The sequence below is a fragment of the Pipistrellus kuhlii genome, unplaced genomic scaffold, assembly GCF_014108245.1.
Source record: "Pipistrellus kuhlii isolate mPipKuh1 unplaced genomic scaffold, mPipKuh1.p scaffold_m20_p_11, whole genome shotgun sequence".
In the NCBI taxonomy this organism is placed as follows: domain Eukaryota; kingdom Metazoa; phylum Chordata; class Mammalia; order Chiroptera; family Vespertilionidae; genus Pipistrellus; species Pipistrellus kuhlii.
In genome coordinates, this window is record NW_023425416.1 from 27,546,770 (window position 1) to 27,569,684 (window position 22,915).

The window sequence follows — 22,915 nt, forward strand, 5'->3', positions numbered from 1 at the left end:
CTGCCTGCTGCCTTATGTCCTCCGCCAAGGCCTTTGGCTCTTTAACCAGAGGATGGGCTAAGGCACATGCTGGGATGCTCCAGTGGGTCAAATGCAATTTTGTAACTGTCACTCCGAAAAGCTGTCGTGTGTGAGGGGCGCTAAGAGTCTTGTCTAAAATGAAGCTTAAGGATGGATGGGCTGAGTCATAGCTTCGCCCAGCTCTTACAGAGGATTTTATCCCAGGCACAGAGATAACCATCTGGAGATCTAGGCTGCCTGTGGATGGACATGGAGTGATGATTGGGAGAGCAGAGTTGTGTCTGTTGAATGGTCAGGCCCTGTCCAGTCTGCATGACCTGGGAGGTGTCTGAATGTGAGGCTTCCTGGGCCCAAGGAGAGCAGTCAGGAGCGGAGGGCCTACCTGCTGCAGACGATGGAGATGGCCACCAAGGACACGACAAACACAACCCCGGCCGCCGCCGAGCCAGCAATCAGGGGCAGCTGCTCCCTCAGCTCAGACTTGTAGTCAGCTAGGTAAGAAAGAGGCATTAGAATCTTCCTATGTGCCCTTTGCGTACAGCTGGTACTCAGTGCATGATCCAAAGACACAAAATATATGTGTGTGTGTATGAAAAGTTAAGTATTTAAATATGCCCCAAACATTATTCCTTGCTTATTTGGCCGCTTATTTAATTGGCCATTCTTAGTTTTACTGGGCAACCCTAATGACAATACCTTTTGAACTGAGGTTCTTCATGCCCTGCATCATAGTATCTTAAGCCCAATTGTTAAGCATGACTATTTATGGGCCCCTACTCAGACCTCCAAAATCAGAACCACTGGGTGAAGAGCAGGTATCTGCATGTTTACCGAACACCCTGGGTGATTCCTAAGTTCCACAACAATGTTTAAGAACCAGCCTTTAAGTCTGTGGTGGAGACAGAGATTGCTAAAGACAAGCAGAGTCAAAACCTCCCACTCTGTAAAGATCAACGTTAAATACTGAAGGTAGAGTTTCCGTTTCCCTCTGTTGAGAGCTTTCTGTAACATGCATGCTTTTAAAAAGTCAATTTGGCAAATAAAATAAAATAAAATAAAATAGGCAAGGAACCATAGGGAGGAGTCCATAACAATGTCTTTTTTCATTAAAAACATCATAAAGTAAAGTGACCTTCTCACAGGTCCTCCTGCCCCAATGCCCCATCTTCAATCAACCTTCAGACTCATCTCTGTGCTGCCTTTGAAGCCCAAAGCTGCCATGAGCGCAATTACTACCGATGTGTGCACCTCAGTCATTAAGATTAATACTCTTGGATTTGGCCACTTACCAGAACTCTCTTATATCTAGCCCCTCTTGGGTTTACAAAACTTAACTGCCAATGTAAAAGGAATAGCCTTCTTGGGAGAAATCTGTTACTTCTTGATTTGTCTAGCAGGATTGCCAAGAGACTGGTGCTCAGATCATTTTGAGTTTTGGGCTTTTAATCCCGTGTACCTCCTGATGCCAAAGTGCCCATAAATCTAGATGCTAAGTGAGGTAGAGAAGGGGGACAGAGTCCTAAAGGAAAAGGAGACAGCCTGTGTGCTTTTCAATCCGGCCGCATCATTAATCCGGCTCGCCTTCTCACCCCATCTCACCATCCTTAAAATGTGACTCAAAATTCATCTAAAATAAACTCCAAATGGGCTGCAAACTCCCAATCCTAAAGGTGCCAGAGAGCCCCCACTAGAGCACCCAGGAATACATGACTGGGAAGTGGTGGGACCCATGGGACAGCAGTGCCTCACATGGAAACACCCACCAGCACTGGCTCCCCTTACACTGTTCCCAAGAAAATGAATATTATGATTTTTATATGAAGTCATCTGATTTTTAAATCTTCCTGGTGAATTTTTAAATTGTCAAAAAAAATATATAATGTGTCATTAGAAAGCCTCAAGCCCTGTCAAGTGCCTAGCTGAAGAGTACTGGCCTAAAATAAAATGTTATGTAAGGCAGCCTGCTTTCTATATAATTTAAGTAATAAAGGAAAAAATGAAAGGCTTTCCATTTGGGAGGTCGGGAATAGATTGACAATTGGAAAACTAACAGGAAATAGCTCATAAATGAATAAATAAATGTAGATAGGTATATATTGGGTAGATAATATATAGATAAACGACTTACACTATGGTAAATGGCTAGCTAAGAAAACAGTGAGTGAACAAACCAAGTAGACACACCCAACCTCAATGTTCAGGTTACAGGGAAATCTCCTTTACATAAGTGTTAAAGGGGGTAATCTCAGGTAAGTGGGGGAAATCATTATATAGGGAATGAATAAAACCAAAAAGTGGAAGTATTTTTGGTGACAGGCTTTCTGGCTTTGGGACAGTTTGGAAAATTGTGGGCAGATGTCTGAGCTGAACCTACTGGGTCCACATATGAAGTTGCCTCACATATTCTGAGATGCTGGGTTCATAGGACTACCACACCTCACATTTTATCTCTCCAGTCCCTTCCTGCAGACCTGGGCTCATGATAAGAGGTTGTGAGCTCAGTTCCCAGGCCCTAAGAACAGAGTGAAGTGGAAGTGACAGGCATCTGGGCCCTGACCCAAAGGCCGGAGGGCACACTGACCGGTGTGGCTGTGCCCTTGCAGGACCACATGCAGTGGCCACGTTGCTCAGAGACCCTTCAAAGGCAAGTCATCAGATGTTGGACAGAAATAGGCTGGATTTCAGACAGACATCTCCCTATACAGTGCATTGGGAAGCAGATCCTTCCAAGGGAATTCCCCTGCAATGCAGGTAGAGGTTGGCCTCTTGGCTGCGAGTGCAGCTTCTTTGGGGTGGGGCTTCTTCTCCTCCCTGAGCTGCTTTCCCTGTGCCAAATCACTGGCCCACCCCTTACCATCCGTCAGAGTCTGGAAACACATCTTGCCGCTGAACTTGCCGTAGCCAGCCACGGTGCGGGCGCGCACCTGCACCACATACACCATGCCCGGCCGCAGACCATCAATCCGAGCTGTGTTGGTTTGGCTCCTGGCCATGGAAGAGTTGAACTCATTGTGTTCCTGAAAAAGAGCAGGGGTGATGGTCAGTGGCTTGTTCCTGAGTGCAGCCACCCCAGCCCACTCTACCCTAGAGCACCCAGGCTCCCCCAGTTCTTGGTTTTGCTGATCTGGTAGAAGTTGTCACCAGCCCCAGGCCATCCCTCTGAATGGGGACAGGCTGTCATGGACTGAGGGAATGAAGAATTGGCTCTGGACCATGGAGTAACTACAAGCAAATGCTGAGCTCTCAGGGCCTGTCTTGGAGCTCAGGGTCATTTTCTACTCCTCCCCTCTCCAGGGTTCAGGGATAGAAAAACACAGCATAACCATCTTTGTGAAACCCTATCTAGTCTCTACCTCAGCAGGAGCTCATTGGACACACTGGGCTGCCCTGTGCCTGCCTCTCTTTGCTTTGAGTCTGAGATATTTTCTTTTCTCTCTGGACTCAGGATCTCCCTGATCACTCCTCACAATGGCTGCACAAGATACCTGTAAGTTCCCTCAAGTACTTCCACTCTGCTGAAGGGCTTGAGACCAGGCTGGAGTAGCTTTCACACCTGCTTCTGCCTTGACCTTGACCTGTGTCTATCCTCCAGTTCCCTCTCCACCATCTTCCAAGGCAGGCATGTCCCTTTTCCACAGAGAGCAGCCCCTATGTCCTCATTAGGGGTTAGCCCCGCCCTCTTGTCTGTCACTTTCTCCAACTCCTTTAAATTGACACCTTGCTGCCCCTACAAGGACCACACGTGACCACCAGGCCTTTGCTTAGGCTGTTTTTCCAATTGCAATGCCTCTGTGCAGGCTGTCCCATGCCCTCCAGATCCCTTAGGCCTCCACCCGCCAAGGCCTCCTTCTAAAAAAGCTTCCCTCACTACTCTAGCCCACAAACCTTCCTCATGGCTGGTTTTCATCATTTTACATCGCCCTCAGTACTTTGGATACACCAGCCTGCTCTCTGATTATTCCCAGATGAGCATGATGGAGACTGTGGCTTCGCTCTAAGTGCACAGGAGCAAGAGTTTGAAGTCTGAGCCTGACCCTGTCTGCACCATTAATCTTAGAGCAAAAATGGGACCTCAGTGAAAATGAAGAGCTTGAGTTCCTGGGAGGAGAATCCAAGTCCCATGTGCAGGCCTGGGGTTCTGTGACGAGTTCTAGGTATAGCAGTTCGGAAGGCATGGTGACAAATGAGGGGAATGTCAATGACGAGAGATCTATAAGTCACATCCTCAGTCTAATGACAGACAAAACTTGGGGAACTGAGCTCGGACAAAAGAATACAATTCAATGAGAAGAAATTACCATTATCTTTAAATTTGTAAAAGCCTACTTCACAAAGCCAAAGGTGGCCTGATGTGTGTTCATTCATTCATTTGGCCAGGCAGTCACAATTATGACCTGCTATCATATGCTGGGTGTCATATGTGGGCTGCAGGTACCAAGGCATGGTCCTCTCCTCTGGGAAGACAACCTCTTGTAGGGCTGGACCAGAAAGTAAACAGGTGATGACAACAGTGTTGACTGAGTACCTTGGCAGAGGGCAGCTTAGGGAGTTGTGGGGGAACAGCAGAGGGTCACTTAGCCTTTCTTATTAGAAGGTTGGGAGGGGCTCAGAGAAAGGTGACAAGAGTTAAGTTCTGAAGGATAAAAAAAAAAAATTAGCCACAAGGGGAGGGAGTACTGAATAGAATATTCCATGAGAATAGAATAAAATATGCAAAAACAAAGCTTAAAGGAGTTGAGGAGCCTGCAAGTGACGGCCATGTCTGGAGTGTAGGTGGCCTGAGGATGATGATGAATGCTTTGGACACAGTTGTAAGGGACCAACCCAGGTGACAGTTATGGAGGCCCACGAGTACCCTTAAAAGAAGAGTTATCCATTGGAGCCTAGGAGAGACTGCTTGGGGAAGGACTATCCATCTGCCATTTGATCTACTTTAAAAAGCAGGTGGATTCTCCTTCTCCACCACCATCTCCAACAACCAGAGATCCAGCAGAAAGAAAGCTGTCCATTGCAAAAGGGATGTTACCTAGATCTTTGGTCATTACTGTCTATTGATAAACTACAGAGCTGAAATCTGAAACTGTGAAAGTCACATCACCTTGCAAGCTAAGGCAAACTCCCATTGCTATAAATCCAGGTGGCTTTCTAAATGCTCTGGTTTTACTGGAAACTATGGAAGTATGCGCTGCTTGAAATAAGCATTGACCAGGCAGCTCTTTTGCTGGAAAAAACAAATGTGTCGTAGTATATTGGCATTTGAATTTTGAGAACAAAACATTAACCTGTTATCATGTTATTGTCCATACATTCAGTGGTTAAATTTGAGTATCATCGTCATTCCCTTCAAAACCATTAATCAACTTCAGGCAAATGAATTAGAGTGAAGGGCAAGGTTGTTTTGTTTTTGTTTTTGTTTTTGTTTTTGTCGCTTATGACTGGTTTTATAAGTATGTGGGAGATAGAGGCTGCAGCTATTGGGGGCAAAGACCAGCCTCCCTTATTTCTCCATCCCTAACACGTAGCACAGGGCTGGCATCTCCGGGTGCTCAACCGTTCAGTGTTAAATGAATAAATAAATAGCATACTTGAGGCCAGTTATTTGAAATAATCGATTGAGCACAAGATATTGCCACAGCCTGAAAGAGTTTCTATGAGAAAATGATCCTAAAATTTGCAGGGTAGAAACTCCCAAGGACTTGTCCACCCCATTCTGGCCTAGACATTTAGTAGGAAATGTGAGTAAACGTCTAAATGCTTCATCATTGAGACAGCCGAGAGCAGACGAAGATGCTTCTCCGATGGTTTGCCTACAAGCGCTGACACCGGGAGTGAAAAGCGCTACAAGACAGTAAACAAGAGAGAATGATAAATGGAAATATATTAAAATGGAGACAGAGATGAACATGGGAGAGCCTCTGGGAGTGTCATCAGCTCGATGGCTTCTGAGCTCTCTATTAATGAGCTGTTGGAAGAGGTGAAAGCCTCACTGATTCCATTCACAGAACTGAGGTTGGAAAGTGTCGCAAGCACGAGTCAAGAGTGGAATGTGGGGCAGGAGAACCAGGGAGGGTTTTCAGGGGCTGGAAAACTACACTTCATAGCCAGCTATCTGGTCTTATAAATAAAGTTTTATTATAATCCAACCACGCTCATCTATTGACATATTCCCTGTGGCTGCTTTCTTGCTTTACAAAGGTAGAGCTGAGTAGTTGGGAGAGAGATACTCTATGGCCCATAAGCCTAAAATATTTACTACCAGGTCCTTTGCAGAAAAATTTTGCTGACTCCTAGTTTTAAGAAGTGGCATAGGAGGGAAAAACGATGGGTTTTGTTTTTTGGGGACTGAATTCAGGACATCTACTGAATTCCGGTTTGAGTTTTATTTGTGTTTGTATCTTCTGAACACCAGGATTCCATGGCCTTGTTGAGCAGGTAGGCAAATAATTCTGTTTACAAACATTTGGATTTAAGATTAATATACAATCTTTTATTTCAGGAGCCACACAATTATGAGATTCTTAGCATCAACATGATTACATCCAGTTCTATGCTGAGCTTAGGATACATTGAAATATAATAAAAATGTCTATAGTTCTGGTTCTGTGACTCCCTAGCTGTGACCTATGTGGTCATGGGTAAGTCATTTGACCTTTCTGTGACTTAGTTCTATGCATCTATAAATGGACTGTACCTGGCATTCCAGAATCTTTCTGTTAAGGGTCAGAACTAATATATCTGTGAAAATCTGACACATAATGGGCACTCAGTAAAGATGAATTATTGTCATTGTGGTTATTTGAAGATACCCTTGCAAGGTAATGTCTTTTCTTAAGTCAAATTAGGAATGGCCAAGGCAATGTAACAATTTTATAGTCAAGCACTTTATAAGTTCTACAGTAATCAATGCTTTTACAAAGAATCTTCTGTGTTCCCAAGAAAAGCATTCTATCCTCTGGAGTGTGGACAATAATATGCTTCAATGAGGTGTTGAAGCTGCCTCAGGCGTTGAGCTGCTGCGCGTGTGTGTCTGTTAATAATTAGTATAAATTAGGGACGTGGCCTGAAATGGGAGAATAAGCTTCCTTCAAAACATCAGAAGTGGAGGTTAATTACTGTTTTTCAAGGGAGCAAATAGCATGTGAAGAGAATGGCAGTGGAGGAGCCTAGATGTGGGTGGGGAATGAGGAGCCAAGGGACACAGGTGGATGGTTTTTGGTTCTGAGACTGTCATTAGACCCTCCCCGCTCCCTTTCCCCAAGAGTGACTGCCCTTGGCACAGCAGATAAAGGGGGCAGGTGGTCTCCCACACATTTAGCCCCTTCCCAGCACCACCACTGGGTTCAAGGCAAAGAACCTAGGCTGTGGGCTCACTTCCTAGCTGTGTGACTGTGGATGAGTTTTGTTTGCTTTTGGTTTTAAAAACTTTTCTGGACAATTTTTTGTTTTTACTCATATCCATGATGCTAATATTTACTACATTGAGTTGTGAGGGACAAAGGATATAATGTTAATGAAGCCCCTAGCACCCAAAAGGGAACATTAAGGAGGAATCCCCACCCCACCTCCCCATATAAATTACAAGGCTCAAGTTCATGTGTGTGGGGCTGGATGGAACCTTACTGGTGACTCTGACATCATACCGTATACTGGCCTCACAAGACACTCTGTTGAACTATTAGGTCAACTTTGATGACAAAATGAGGTCATGTGGTTGACTGGTCCAAACAGATTGGCCCAAAACATTTTGGAAGGTCAACATTTAATTTATTAACCAATTTAAAAAAATTCTAGCAAATAAGGACCCCAATTCAAAGCTGAATGGATATAACAGTTGCTTATAAATCTAGATTTAATTTATACCCAATTCACTGAATTTCTGAATGAACTGTCTACATAGCCCAACATTCTCTAAATGAATAAAATGCTGCCTGATCTCCACCTTGCTTTGCAAACTCAGCTCTAATGGCTGAAGTGCCTACCTCCTCACAGTCTAGATTGGTGATCCATTTGGCCGTCCACTTTCAGGGAGGTAAATTCCTACTGTCTTACAAATGTGAAAACTGTGACCTAGGGTGGTTAAATAATTTGACTGCAGTTGCATGGCTGGTTGGTTAGGGAAGGCACTGGAAGCTAGGCCTCCTACTTCCCAGTGCTGTCATGCCCCTCTGTCCAACACTGCCTCCATGTTGGAGGCTGCAGGTCTCCATCTTGTTTCCATTCATCCACTGGATAATCTCACTCAGGCTCCAGGCTTTCATACATCTATTAATACATACAGTCAATGTCCAAATGGACATCTCTAACCTAGTCTTGTCTTCAGACTTGTACATCTAGCTGCCTACTCCTCATCTCCACTTGACTATCCCAGAGGCATTTAAGGCATTGAGCTGAACTTCTGTCCCTTCCCACACCCCAAACATGTTCTACCCACAGGGATCCCTTTCTCAGTCACTGGTGGTTACATTCTTCCAGTGGGTTAGGCTAAAACCTCCCATATTCAAAACCCAACCTGTTGGAAATCTTGTTGGCTCTGCCTTTAGTTCATATATCTGAAAGTTGACTGTGTCTTATCAGCTTTCTGCTTCCACTCTAATTCAATCCAACATCATTCTTGTCTTAGATGACTGCAATGTAGGAGGCTTATTTTCAACAGAAGAACCTAAATGATCCTTTCAGATTTTGTCTCTTCTCTGCTCCTAACCCTGCTATGGATCCCCATCTCATTCAGTGGGAAAGCTCAAATTCTTAAGGCCCACGATTATCACCTCCCCCGAATACCTCTCTCCTGTCTACTATTTCCCCATTGCTCAAATCATTCCAGTCATGCTGGTCTCCTTACTCCTTGAATCACTAGTCATGATATTGCCTCAGGGCCTTTGCACAAGCTCTCTATCCCCCAGATATCTGCTTCAAAACATTCTTACTTCCTTCAGGTTTTTACTTATAACTTGCCTTCTCCAAAAGGACTGCATTTACCATCATTTATATCTGCAACCGATACCACCCCAAACCTGATCTGCTAATCCCATTTACCATGATTGTTATTTTTTTTTTCTTTTACAATACTCATTTTCTAACATACTATTAGATTTCATTCGTTACTATCCATTGTTCATTGTCTATCTCAGTTACTGAAAGTAAGATTCTTAAGGAGAGGAATCTTTGTTTTGATCACTAATAGAGCCTAAAATAGTACCTGACAAATAGCAAGCCCTGAATTAAAAAATTGCTGAACAAATAAATAAATGATTTTGGTGATTTTACAAATGATGTGCTGTTAGGTCAGTATAGAAAGCACTGCATTTTCCTGGGAGTTTGCAAATGCTACAGTCCTAGCTTCTCCCACAAATAGACCAGGGAAAACTCCATAGGGTAGCTGCCTTGGCAGCACAGGCCCTGCTGTAGTCCCCAGCAGCTGCCACTAAAGAGCAGTCAAGGAAGATACTATGTAAGTTTCTATTCCTATTAATGTCTATCTCATTCTTTTAAATTTCCATTGAAATATTTAAACCTTTATAAGTATATAAGTGCAGTAGTATATGCATATGATTTATAAGTAAGCAATCTTATATTGAGATACCTGATCAAAAACTTGGGGAATAAAACCAACACAACTAGCCTACAAAACCACAAAAATCTTCAAAAAGTTCAGGAAACCCCTGGTAGTTTTATAGTATCTGCACATGACTGGGGGGATGGGATTAGTCCTGCCCATATCAGCCCAGTGAGCTGTCCAGACAGCAGGATGGTGGGCTGGAAGGTTCTCTCTTGAGTTGGTACAGAAATTGCCTGGATTTTGGAGGCTTTTGCCAGAAAAGACCTGAGAACTATCCCAGGGAGCCTCTGGCCTCCATCACCAGATTGCTACCTCCCTTAGGACTTCTTCCAACCCGTTTTCTTGTGCCCTCAGCTAGGCAATACCCATGCGGCAGGGGCTGGCCCTGGGTCTTGCAAGCTTGCTGACAGAGCTGACTCACCTTCTCATAGTACCGGATTTCATAGTCCAGGATGATGCCATTGGGTTGCTCTGGTTGTGGCCATGACAAGGTGATGCTCCTCATGGTGGCACTGACCTGGTGCATGATGGGAACAGTGGAAGGGGCTGTGGAGAGAGGAAGAGACAGAGCAGATAAACATATCCTGAGTTTCATGAGAAGTGCCATCTTTCATAGATAAGAAGGAAGAGAAATGTCATTGTGTTTGAACCCTGCCCTTTCCTTCCCATCAGCTGAACTGGTTCGGAAGAACTTCCTATGTGTGTTGCAGAATGAATGGTGTTTAATAGCAAAGGAATGAAAGGTGATAATTTAGGGTAGGATAACACATGTGAGGGCAAGGGGTGGAATGGACGTGATGTCTTCCAGTTATGAGGGAGAAAGGCTTGACTAAAACAAGAGGTGGTCAGAGGAATCATGGAAAAACTGTGGCCTGAAGAAGCTGAAGCCAATTAGGGAAGGCATGACAACAAGGACACACCTAGGCTTCAGACAGTAGGACAAGAGGAGCAATGGAATGCTTTTGAGCAGAAAGTGCTGAAGGAAACAGTTTTGCCATAATGAGCCGAGTGATTGCAGGGAAGAGAACCTGGAGGCAAGGAGGATAGTGAGGGAGTGGAACTGGGCAGTGCAGAATTGCTGTGCAGTAAAAACAAACGTTCTAGCAAACGGTTTTCTGGGATCACATGTACGATTTTGCTGCATTTCTAAAGAAAGAGAGGAGGCATCTCTCAACAGGCCAACAACAGAGTTCTCTCAGACTTCTGTCGGAGTTTTCCAAATGAGGACATTTGCAATAAAAAGCTCGCACATAAAAATGAGGAAACAATACACAAACCAAACATTTGGAAACAGGATAATAATTCCAAAATCTGTGAAGTGATTCTGAAATCTCTGTTTGGAAATAATGTTATTTATTTCCCCATTCAACATTTTCCACACGTTGCAAGTGAAATAAAAGCAGTCTGGAAATAACAAATGAGGGTTGTCTTTCTAGGGGAAGAGGCGGGTAATGGATGAGGCTTCAGTCTGCGCTCCACTCCGGGCTGTTCCGTTTAGTCCTGGTACTTCTGTAGTGAGGAAGGTCGTTTCCTCATACAAACTCCACTTTACGGACTTTCCCTGGGGACTGTGGCTGACTGATATTTACTATCCTTGATTTAAGTTAACAGATTCCCCTCTAAGACCTGAAATTACGGAGCATGGCTACCAGGTCACAGATGCTGAGGGGAGGGGATGTGTTCTCCACCACTTGCTGAACCCTCAGGGAGCCCCTGTATGTGATGGCCCCTGGGCAGAAGGTGGCAATGCAGAGCACTTGCTCTGAGATGCTCACAGTCCAGGGATCCATAAAGAGAGCACAGTGTGAGAGGGTCATGATGAGACATTAAAATCAGAGTGTCTACCTGGGACTTTGCACAGTTCCCACTAGAGACCTTGTGGTGGCCATGAAAGTGTGCCCCTCAGAGCTTCTACTGCTGGGAGCATAATGGACTAATGGCCCCAGCTGCTGGGTCCATCACCCCACTCCCAGAGAGCCCTGCTTCCCATAGGTTGCTCCCAGCCAATGACAGAGTGGCCAGGATGCTAAAATAGTTCTATTCCTGACCCTCTGGATGGGCAACTTTCACTCAAAGACCCCCCTTATGACACAAACACAGTCCAAGGCTCTTCCTACCCAATCCCCCTTCCTTTCCTCTCTTCTTCAGAAGGATTAGACTTTTAGTCCAGCTTCCTCTGGCTTCCAATTCATTTCCCCAATCTCTGGCACATCCATTCCGCCTTGGTGTCTGGAGGGCCTGAGGTCATGCAGTCCTGAATGCTCCCTACAGTTTCCCTATCAAGTAGTTTCCACTCAGCCTTGCTCTATCCCCAATAATGGGAGGCTCACTGCTCCTAGAACTGTTGCTCCAAACTTGGGTAACTCACCAATTTGCAGTCTTCCTTATCCTTATCTGAAATCTGTCTTCTTCCCTCTGGTCTTAGTTCTGCCAACTGAAATAATATACAATGTTCCCTTTCCACAGAATGGCTTGTCAGATAGCTTCAGAAACCAGTTAGGTCTCCCCCGAGTCTTTTCTGCTGAAAAGAATGGCCGGATGCTATAAACATTTCTCCCAGGATATGCTGCCACTTGAGGTGGCTGTTTTCCAAATGGGGCTCATGTTATCTAAATCTCTCGTTAGGCATGAGGCCCAGCGGTGAACCCAATTCTCCCACTGCTGTTTGTGCAGCAAACATTAGTGCTAAACTAATATCTACTGAGATCTGTGTACTGTACATCTAGGAATGTGACCGTTAGCCTTTGGACTGAGGACAAGTCCCTGCTATTCAGTTCTGAAATCATAGGTAAATATCACCTGTAGGTTTTCTCAGTGTTGTCTTCATCTTCTGTCTAGAGTTGGTTTTTTATTACAAGGATTTACATGGATCTCTTTGCCTTTACAGTGTTAAATTTGGCTTATTAACTTAGTAAGTTGGAATAAATTTTTATCCTGATGGAAACATCAGATGCATCATATCTTCCACCCAACTTAGTGTCATGGATCAATTTATTAATTAATAAATGAAACAAATGTTATTTAGCATCAACCATGTGCCAGTCACCATTCTAAGTTCTAGGGACTCCATAGTGAATTAAATAAAATTTTCTGCCCTTGCAGAATTTACTTTATAGTGGAAGGATTCAGAGACTAGATATAATAAATCAATCAGCCATGAGCTATGTTAAAAATATTAAGTACAACAGGGAAAAAATGGAGAAGAGGAGGAATACAGAATGGCAAAGAGAGTTGGCCAGGAGATTCTAAAACATGAGGTCAGCAAGGCCTTGCCTGAGCAGTAGATACAGGAACATAGGGTTGAAGGATGGGAGGTGGGAGCCAGGAGAATACCTGAGAGAAGACTATTTGAGATAAAGAGGCCAGGGGGAAGTTTCTGATCTAGGAACAGCCTGGTGTTTCATAAGAATAACAAAGAGCCATTGGGGATGGAACAGAAATAAGGTCACAAAGAGGACTTTGGATTCTATTCTGAGTGAGGTGGGGAGCCATTGGAGGGTCATAAACATGGGAGTGACATACTCTGACCTGCATGTTAACAGTATCACCCTATGCTGTGTTGAGAACAGACTGCAGAGACCGTGGGCAAAGCTGAAAGTCCTAATACATTTAAAGTCTCTCAATGGATGTGGGAGGTGGAAGAAACAAAGAGTCAAAATAACTACAAGGTCTTGGCCTGAGCAACTGGAAGATTGGGGCTGCCATGAACTGAGATCAGGCAGAAAAGCATTTTGGGAGGAAAGAAAAAAATGCTCCAATGGGTGGAAGATGCCCAAGATGGCCCAGAGTAGATGCTGGGAAGGCAAAAGCATGTATAAGAGGTCCAGTATGGAGAGAAAAATTTAGAGTCATCAGTATTTCTAAAATACTGAAAACAGTGGGCCTGACAGAGCTCCCCAAAAGAATGAGAAAAACAGAAATATATTCAAAGATTCAGGAAATGGGAGTAAATAGCCAAGTGGCCCAAGAACAAAAGGCCAATGAGGTAAAAGGAAAGAGAAGACATGATCACCTAGAAACCAAGTGGCAATCAGCATTCCCCGGAGGAGAGAATGTGTGAACCCAGCTGCTAAGTTATGTAAACTGAAACTGAGCATGGATTTAGCAACAAGCTGGATGATTAACCACGTGGATGGCTCATGATCATCTTTCCCAAAATCTCATGTTCATGCACAGAGATATGGAGATCATGAAGGCACTTCAGGGAAGGTGAGGAAGTTTCCAGAGTCAGTAAGATCATTGCAGGATCTTGATAGGCCCACTAAGATGAACGAGCATGCTCCCCATGAACCTGCTCTCCTTGTCACACTTGCTGTGCAGGGCAGGCATCATTTCAGATCTGTGTGAAATACGATTTCCATGTTGTTAACCATGTCAGTGCCATACAGCTTTTCATGGTCCTTCTGCCTGGGGAACTGAGGCATCATGTATTAAAAATTGGAAAGATTAACCCTAATGATCTGAGGATTTTGATGGGCTTAGTCCTTTTCTTTGCCTCTAATCACCGGAAAGCCATTATTCAAGATTCAATATATTTGCCAAACATTGTGCCAGGCCCCTGATCTAATTGTTGGGGACAGAAGGACAAAGAGGAAAATCACAGCTCTGTCCTGAAGGACCTTGGAGTCTAGATGGGGTCAGATGGTAAAGAGGCAACCACAGAGCAGGGTGATTCAGAGGCAATCAATAGGCAAAACCCACTGAGAGAAATGACCCTGTTACACAGATGGCAAGGACCTCCCAGCAGCCACATCCAGGAGAAGCTGCCAGAGGGTGAAGTTCCCCACCGCCTGCATTTCTTAAATTTATGAAGATGACATGATGCTCACAGACCCCATGGCGGACTTTTTCCTCACACAGGTCATTCTAAAGGCCTTACATTTTAATTGAGATGGGACTTAGCACATGGGAGAACATGAAAAAGCATTATTCCTGCCGTCTGAAAATCAGGGGCAGCTTACATTTGGTGCTCTGCCATTGGTGATCAACTACAGTGATACATTTGTTATTATTTTCCTTCTCCAAATGCAACGCCACCTTTAGATATGCTATTTTACATGCTATGAACCCTTCAGACAAAAGAGAAAATTAAAATGAGCTCAGGGATCCATTTAAACACCAACTGCTCCTAGCAAAACGAAGGCAGGCTAAGGAGGGATGGGAAGATTAGTTCAGAGAAGCAGCCCTGTGATCCATAAATAATGCTGGTTCCAACCGGAAGTTCCAGCCAGTTGTCTTTTCTCCATAAACTTGCATCCTCAGATGAAGGGACAGTTTTGTCTAATGCTTGAAAGAGTCTCTCCCTCACAACCAAACATATTGCTTTTGGTTAAATTAAGCATTCTACTGAGAAAAAGGAAATGGGGGAAAAAAAAAGAGTTCACAAAATTATTAAAATTTATCAAAGAAGCAAATATGGACCCTTTTATAGGAAAAATAAAAGAAAAAAATTAGTTTGGGGGCTAATAGCCAAAAGATATGGAAGGCTCAAGAAAGATGTGTTTGGCCTTAAGAGGAGATACAAAAAAAAAAAAAAAAAAAAAAAAAAAACCAAAATGAAAACAAACCAGAATCAAAATTGCCCCGTACTCTTTCTTCATCAGGTAAAGAGGCTGGCCCAGCAGGAAGCTGGGATCCAGAGAAGAGTGGGGAAACAACGAAGCGTGGCCTGCCTGCCACCAAGTAAAAATCAACTAAAGCTTGAGCAGAATCAGAACCCGGAGTGTCTGAGTAGAGAGCCAATGGAAGAGGCCCTTTCATGTGCCTGAAGCAGAAAGACACTCCATCTTCAAATCTCATTGTTCAAGGGGCTCAGGAATGAAGGCAACACAAAGGCAAGGCTGAGTGAGTGAGTCCTTGTCTCTGTTTTTTCCCAGGAAGACTTTAGGGAGCTCTCACTTCCCAACGGCTTTTGAAGCAGATAGATCCAAGACAATATATCACTTATAGCAGAGGAAGGGCACAGAATGTTCTCGCCTAGATTGACAAATGAAACCTGGATAAATTGTAGGGACAGGAAGTCCCTGGCTGCAAGTTAGGAAAGAACTCACTGGTGACAGGGGACAAGTGTTGGCCCAAACAGGTCACTGTCAGTGGCATCAGGGATGTAGTCTGGCTGACCATCAGCCAGCCCTCTGATTGTAAGAAGGCACCAAAAGAGATCCTGGGGCCTGTAATCCTGAGTCTGAAATGGCGGTGTGAATCTATCTTGGAAGTTAATTTTTATTGATTTCAGAGAGGAAGGGAGAGGGAGAGAGAGATAGAAACATCAATGTGAGAGAAAATCACTGGTTGGCTGCCTCTTACACACTCCCCACTGGGGATCGAGCCTGCAACTGGGCATGTGCTCTGACTGGGAATTGAACCGTGACCTCCTGGCTCATAGGTCGATGCTCAGCCACTGAGCCACACTGGTCTGGCTGGACCCTGAGTCTTATTGTGTAGAAGTCTTGAAGTCATATCTCAAGTTCCCCTGACCCATAATTTTATGTTTTTAACATTTCTTGACCTTTTAATTTAATTAGTGGTCACATCCAAAGTTTTCTTCTTCCTCATTTTGTTTTCCTTATTTGATAGGGGCACTTCCCCTTAACAATTAAGCATCTCAGATTTCAAAATGTGAGATTAAGTTAATGGTGTTTTTTCCTGCCTCAGGACAATTGCTAAATTCTAATGTATTATCTTTGCTTATTAAAATTATTTCCTAATGTCTTAATTGATTTTTGTGTCAAAGTAATTCTTTATACAATTTTAACCATAATCCATTTGGGATACAATAAATCATATAACAGTCTATTATGTTAAATTATTTTATATAAGACATCAATTTATGTTTTAAACAAAAATAATAGCAAAACACCATACATTCAAAATCAAGTTGATCTATTGGAGTAAAATGTTTGAAGGGTTATAAAACTATGAAACAAATTTTAGAGTTCAGCAAATCTCATCTAAAGGGGGAAAAATGGTACTTCTGTGGGTGAAAATCATTCCAGAGACAGCCTTGTTCTGGGGCCACTCTCCCCTGACCTAGGAACTGAGGTCACACCTGAGTTTTTCTGGAAAGTAACATCTAGGAAGTAAACAGTGGGGTGCCCTGTCCTTGAGGACAAGGAGATCTTGTGACTCAGGGGGAGGGGATGTGCCACTGCCCATCTTTCTATGCTAGGCTCAGGCCCAGGAGTCAATAAGGCTCTATTGGCTCAGTCCCACCTTTCTCCTGGATTTGCCACCACTGTCTCCTTACACCTAATGTCCTGTCCCCTCCTGTCTACTTCTTCACTTCAAACTGACTGCAGCCAATTAATCGCTCTAAAGCTCAATTTACCGACCTTCTTCTGATACTTAAGAACCTTCAATGGCTCCCCATGGGGAAAAAGTCTCAACTCCATCTTTCAATTTGACAATGGCCCATTCAGATGTCTCCCTCTATTCCCTCTCAGGAAGCCATTGCTTTCATTTAAAAACTCGCCCCGTTTTTGGGTTCTTTGTCTGTTGACCAGCCCTTCTGGCCACCTCTCTGCATAACCCCACCCAGCCTTGACAGGCCCAAATCAGGCCTCACCATGCCTTGGCTTAGCCCTGCCTTGCCAGGCTCATCAGGCCAACCATTCCCTCCTCCCACTAAAAGTCCTTACTTTAATAACTCAATGGCCTGAAATTGATGCGTTGGGACACAGTGCATGCTGGTCTAGTTTTCTATCACTGGAATCAATTCCTTAGGGCAGATGTCATGGTCCCAGCCTCTTCTCACTATATTAGCCTCTAAAAGTTTACCTTTACTGGAATGACTGCAGCATCTTCTCTAAAAACATCAGAAGTGAAAGGGATCAGAGAATCACGTAGCTGCACTTAACGTGAATATTGGCCTCTAAAAGAGAAAGATGTGGTGGCAGGTTGTGATTTTGCAGTGGGAACCTGGGGAGGAAGACACTTGAGTCTAAACATGGCAGTGCCGGGGAAAGGGGGACAGACAGAAACAGAGGCTGGGGCAGGCTAGCCTCATCTCACTGGGATGTTTCAGCAAAATGTTACCCTAATATTGGTAGTTTTCTCACTTTTCTTCTTTTTGAGCTGGGGAATCCTTTCTCCCAACAAAATTTTCCTTGAAGCCTAGAGAAAAAAATCAGAATAACCCAGGGTTTCTCCGGGTGTATCAGAGGTGGGAGCCCCAGAGCCCTGAAACCAGTCCATTTTCTCTCTCCCCAATCCAGTATCTGAAAGGTCCAAAGAGAGACCTAAAAATGCTGGGCAGCCTCAAGAAGTCCCCCAAGGCCTCTGATTAAATGCTGTGAACGCCTAAAAGGTGTGGGTGATGAGGTTTGGAGTGAAAAGTTGGGAGTGGTGGGTTATATGAAACATTCTTTGTTTTTTGTTGTTATTGATGATGTTAATCCTCACCCAAAGATATTTTTTCCATTGTTTCATTTATTTATTTATTTATTTATTTATTTATTTATTTATTTATTTATTTATTTAGAGAGAGAGAGAGAGAGAGAGAGAGAGAGAGAGAGAGAGAGAGAGAGAGAGAGAGAGAATGAGAATGAGAATGGAAGGGAGGGAGAGAGAGACATCAATGCAAGACAGACACATTGACTGGTTGCCTCCCACACACACCTGACTAGGCCAGGTATCAAGCCTGCAACCCAAGTACATGCCCTTGACCAGAATCAAACCCTCAAACTGAACCTCCAATCTGCAGGCCAATACTCTAACTGCTTTGCCAAGCCAACTAGGGCTGACACACATTCTTAGAAAAAAATATCTACATTTAAATGTTAGCTAAAGACTGCAGTCCCACTAGTACTGATGACAAAGAAGAATAGTTTACACACAAACTGCAAAAGATAAATCGTGTGATGAATTGTGCATAGATCAGTTGATTCCTCTGACATTTCTATTTTAGGAGATAACTCTGTTGAGAAGGTACTTAGATAACAGGTTCTCCCTCTGTTGATGAAAATTCATTTCATTGCACAAATATGCTGGAATTTAAGAGGCCTGACTCATTAAATATTTTTGGTGCAGTAATGCTTATGGTCATAGTAAATAAATAAACAATTAGTTTGGAGACTGGGTATGAATATGAAAGCAGAAGTAATTATTTTTCTAATTGTTGTTCCCTACTCTGGACATTGGCTTCTTGGCTTTTGCTCTGGGCTGTGCCTTGAGATGACCCTGACACTTTTTCCAATATCCCATTCTACTTTGCAGTTACCTTGGAACAGAAGACTGCTGTGGGCAGGTGGCATCTGTTTAACACCATCCTATCTAATAAAAGAGTAATATGCAAATTGACCATCACTCCAACACACAAGATGGCTGCCCCATTTGGACACAAGATGGCAGCCACAAGATGGCCGGCAGGGGAGGGCAGTTGTGGGTGATCAGGCCAGCATGGGAGGGCCACGTTTAGAGGGACCAGGCCTGCAAGTGAGGGCAGTGGGGGGGACCAGGCCTGCAGGGGAGGACAGTTAGGTACAATCCAGCTGGCAGGGGAGCAGTTAGGCATTGATCAGGCTAGCAGAGGAGTGGTTAGGGGGTGATCAGGCTGGCAGGCAGAAGTGATTAGGGGCATTCAGGCAGGCAGGCAGACAGGCAGGTGAGCAGTTGGGAGCCAGCAGTCCTGGATTGTGAGAGGGATGTCCCAGGTTGAAGAAGGTACAGGCTGGGCTGAGGGACACCAGGCCTCTAGTTGTAGAATATTGGTTGAGTCTCCTCATGAGTTTGATGATGTGGGGAAGGAAGAGAAAATGAGTGTTCAGGTCTGAGTGACTGAGTCAGCCCCTTACCCCCAGACAGGGGCCTCCTTCATGTATTTGGTTCTAAGACAAGGAAGTGTGACAACTGGGGGTTGGGGGATGCTGTAGGGATGTAGGTTTATAGCAGAGCCTTTGTTTCTGATACAGCTTCTGAATCTGGGTGGGGGAGTTGTATTTATTGGGATCATCCACCTGTCCCTGTTGGCTCCCAAAATGTGGTCCCCGATCAGCATCACCTGGGAACTGGTAGAAAAGGTAGAATCTGAAGCTCCATCCAGGTTTACTAAATCAGAAACTCAGGGAGTGGGGCTCAGCAATCTGTGTTTTAACGGGCCCTCTAGGGGACCCTGATGCAGGCGCCAGTGTGAGAACTGTTTGTCTAGAAATCTGGAAATCAGAATGTTCCATTTTGAAAGAACATCTGAGGTCATTTAGTTTTCTGTCAAGTCTAACAATGTATGGATTAAAGCATTGAGGGCAAGAGAGGGAAAATGGCTCTCCTAAGTCCTTAGCAGTCTAAGGCAGAGCCAGAAATAGCCTCCTGTCCCAGTGTGGGCCCTCTCTTTCCTCCCCTATACTCACACACACCAGCCTTTTCAGAGCCCCTTGAGGATGCTCAGCACAGGGGAAGGGAGGCAGGATCACATCACTCAGGGATAAATGCTGCCTGATCTCTCAGGGAGATCAGGGGTCCCCACAGAGGTGGAAGTGTGCACAGCCCTATGCCAGAGGAGGAGGCATCCTGGCTAGTGGTGTCCTGAGGTCCCTCCTGCCTCCTGGATGCCCTCTCCTGACTCCTCCTTCCTGCTGGGGTAACCAGAAGGGATACCAGGAAAGGACAGCAAACAAGAACCCTGTCTGTGGAGGCAGGAGGATGAGAAGAGATGAGCGGGTGTATACAGGTAACTGTCAAGTGATGCTTGTCCTAAGCAGGCACCCCACGGTGGCTATGAGGGCCTTTGAAGATAGACCCATCAGGGTTTATGTAGGAGCGCTTAGCTCTGCTTCCTGCAGGCCAAGCAGCCTTCCTTGTTGTGGGACCAGAGCAGGAGCTGCTCTGGTTTATTGATTGTTTAATCACAGAAGGCAGTTCACTGGAAACACTGGCACTGGAGCAGCCTCAGGAGAGAGGCTGTGTGCCCCTTACTCCCTGGCTTTCATACACCCATGTTCAGCACAGCTGGGGAACCCACCACCACCACCCTAAGGCTGACATCACTGCCACCGGCAGTGGGCAGGGGAGTTGGACCTGTGACTGTCCTCCTCCTGGGCCTGAAGTCTAAGTATCTTGGCCTTAAGGAGCCCTTCCTCCTGCAGGCTAGTTTCTACTATGCAATGTCCAGCTTTGAACCCCACTCTGCACACTTCCATCCCAACAAGGGTCCCCTTGAGCCTGACTCCCTAGAATACCTCTACTCTCCAGCCCTCTCAAGTGTGTCAGTTTATGATTTTACACTAGGCACACCTCAAGGTCAGGAACTGAGCTGTGTACTGTTCCCTGTCATCTCTTCCACCTCATTGCTCACCATCTCCTAAACCCTCTAAGAAATGCCATTGGCTGGGCTGCCACTCTCCCAGCTTGAGACCATTGTTTTCTGCCTCCCATCATCACTCTCCAACTTGTTGAAGACTTGGGCTTCCAGCTTTGTCTTTGTCTCCATCCTGAGCATGGCCCTTCTGGGGATGACTTTAACATCCTCTTGAATAGCGTACTCTCTGTTCCCTGACCTGCTCAACTCTTCAATGTCTGCCCATTTCCTTTGAACACTTGGATTCAGCCTCACCTGAAGTTGCACCATTTTCAAAGCCACAAATCCAACTATTCTGCTTCTTGACTGTGACCTCTGCTGAGCCCACTCTATTGGCCTCATCTGACTCTCCCAGTCTTGACTTCTACCCAATGCATCAGCCTCTCCTTCACTCATATCCCTCATTAGCCAGCTTAAGTTCCATCTTTGCAATAACATAATTAAGAATTTTCCCCTTACCCTCAGGCATGGGTTGCCTTTATCTTTTCATAGGATACAACCAGCAAAATTTAACCCAAGAAAGAACCATGGTCAATCAACTTCCTGGAGGGTTTGCTCTCCAGAAGCCATGCCCTGCTGAGAAAGTCAGGTAACACAGGCAGCTTTGTAAATACATGATCAACTTCAAATGATCCTCATCATTTCTGGAAACATTGAATCTCTCTGGTCAAGCCCATCTCCCATTCTCTATAATGACACTGCTAACCTTTGTCCATTCTCCTCAATCATTCAATCCCAATCTTTCCCTTCATTCAGTAAGCAACCAAGCTTATCTACTACCTTAAAGAGAAAACAGAAGCCTGAATATCCAACTGCATAAATACTACTACAACTGGGGTACCCCAAATCTCCTCAAATTACACATGTACAGAACTGAAGCCTCCTTCCCTTAACATGTCTGGGAGCCCCTGACATGTCTCCCAAGTATGTGCAAAGCATCCTTTCATTCTGTAGCTTTGGTTCTTTGTTCTCCATGTCAGTGCCTGTGAGCCTTCCATTGGAAAGCTGCTCACTAAGCCAGATTACCAGTCTCTTACCTGAGGTCAATGGCCCTGTGAGAACACAGTTCTCCTATACTCCCTCAGGCAGTGTCCCACTCCACCCAACCTAATAGCTTTCCCTGCCTCCCTGTTTAGCTGGGGCACATCGTCACTGAGCCTCAAGTCTTCCTGTCGTGCTCAGACCTCAGTATGTTCCCCCTGCAAAGCTGCCTTCCTTGCCCTCCCAGACCTTGTCCTGTGCCCTCACTCCATTCCAGGGCATCATATGAGCCAATAGATACCAGAGGTCCTGTCTCCACCAGCCTCTCACACAGCCACCTCCTCACAAGCTTTCCTTCCCACATGCAAACCTGGTCCTGCAAACAAAGGCCAGCCAGCTGATTTAGGAGGCACCATCAGACTATAACCATTATATAAGGCCAAAACTGGGATATCCTGGAATAGAGGATACCATGCTGAAGTGCAGGGGTTACTGGAGGAATGAGACCTGCTCTATCAGAAAAAATATGGCCTGCACACATAAGGAACTAATGCACAGTCAACAACTGATTGTGTCATCCTTGTAACAGTACAGTTCACAGGACAACACATGTCAGGATTTTCTATAGTGTAGGCAGACTCAGAGGGGCACAAATGAACACCCTGAGTTCTGGAGAGCTGAAGCCTTTGCTCTGTCTAGAAAGGGGGAGAGAGTGGGGGGGGGGAAAGAAAGAGAGAAGGGAAGAGAAGGGAAGGGAAGGGAAGGGAAGGGAAGGAAAGGGAAGGGAAGGGAAGGGAAGGGAAGGAAAGGAAGACATTTAAAGGGCTCAATTCTATAGCTCAGCTCTCATAAGGAAACTGAACCCAAGGCCTGGGGGGTTGGCAGTTTTCCTTGCACTGGAAAATATTTCTGGTCCAGCACTGCCTTTATTTACCCAGAGCATTTAATGTGCCTTTTCCCCCCATCTCTCACATCCGCTCAGAGAAGATGTTAATTTTCTGAAATTAAGCACTTAGCTTGATTACTGTTTTGTTAATTGCTGTATTCAAAAACCCCTGGTGCTCCTG

At 44.9% G+C, this 22,915-nt stretch overlaps 1 protein-coding gene across 1 annotated transcript in view; it reads right to left on the bottom strand.

Moving 5' to 3' along the window:
• EPHB1 (EPH receptor B1) overlaps positions 1-22,915 on the bottom strand; it is a 401,650-nt gene that overhangs the window by 78,229 nt on the left and 300,506 nt on the right. Inside the window, exons 6-8 of the mRNA XM_036431378.2 lie at positions 9,999-10,123; positions 2,876-3,038; positions 404-512 (exon numbers count right to left, since the gene is read on the bottom strand). Of these exons, the coding sequence (XP_036287271.1) occupies positions 404-512; positions 2,876-3,038; positions 9,999-10,123 (397 nt within the window). The remainder of the gene's footprint in view (positions 1-403; positions 513-2,875; positions 3,039-9,998; positions 10,124-22,915) is intronic.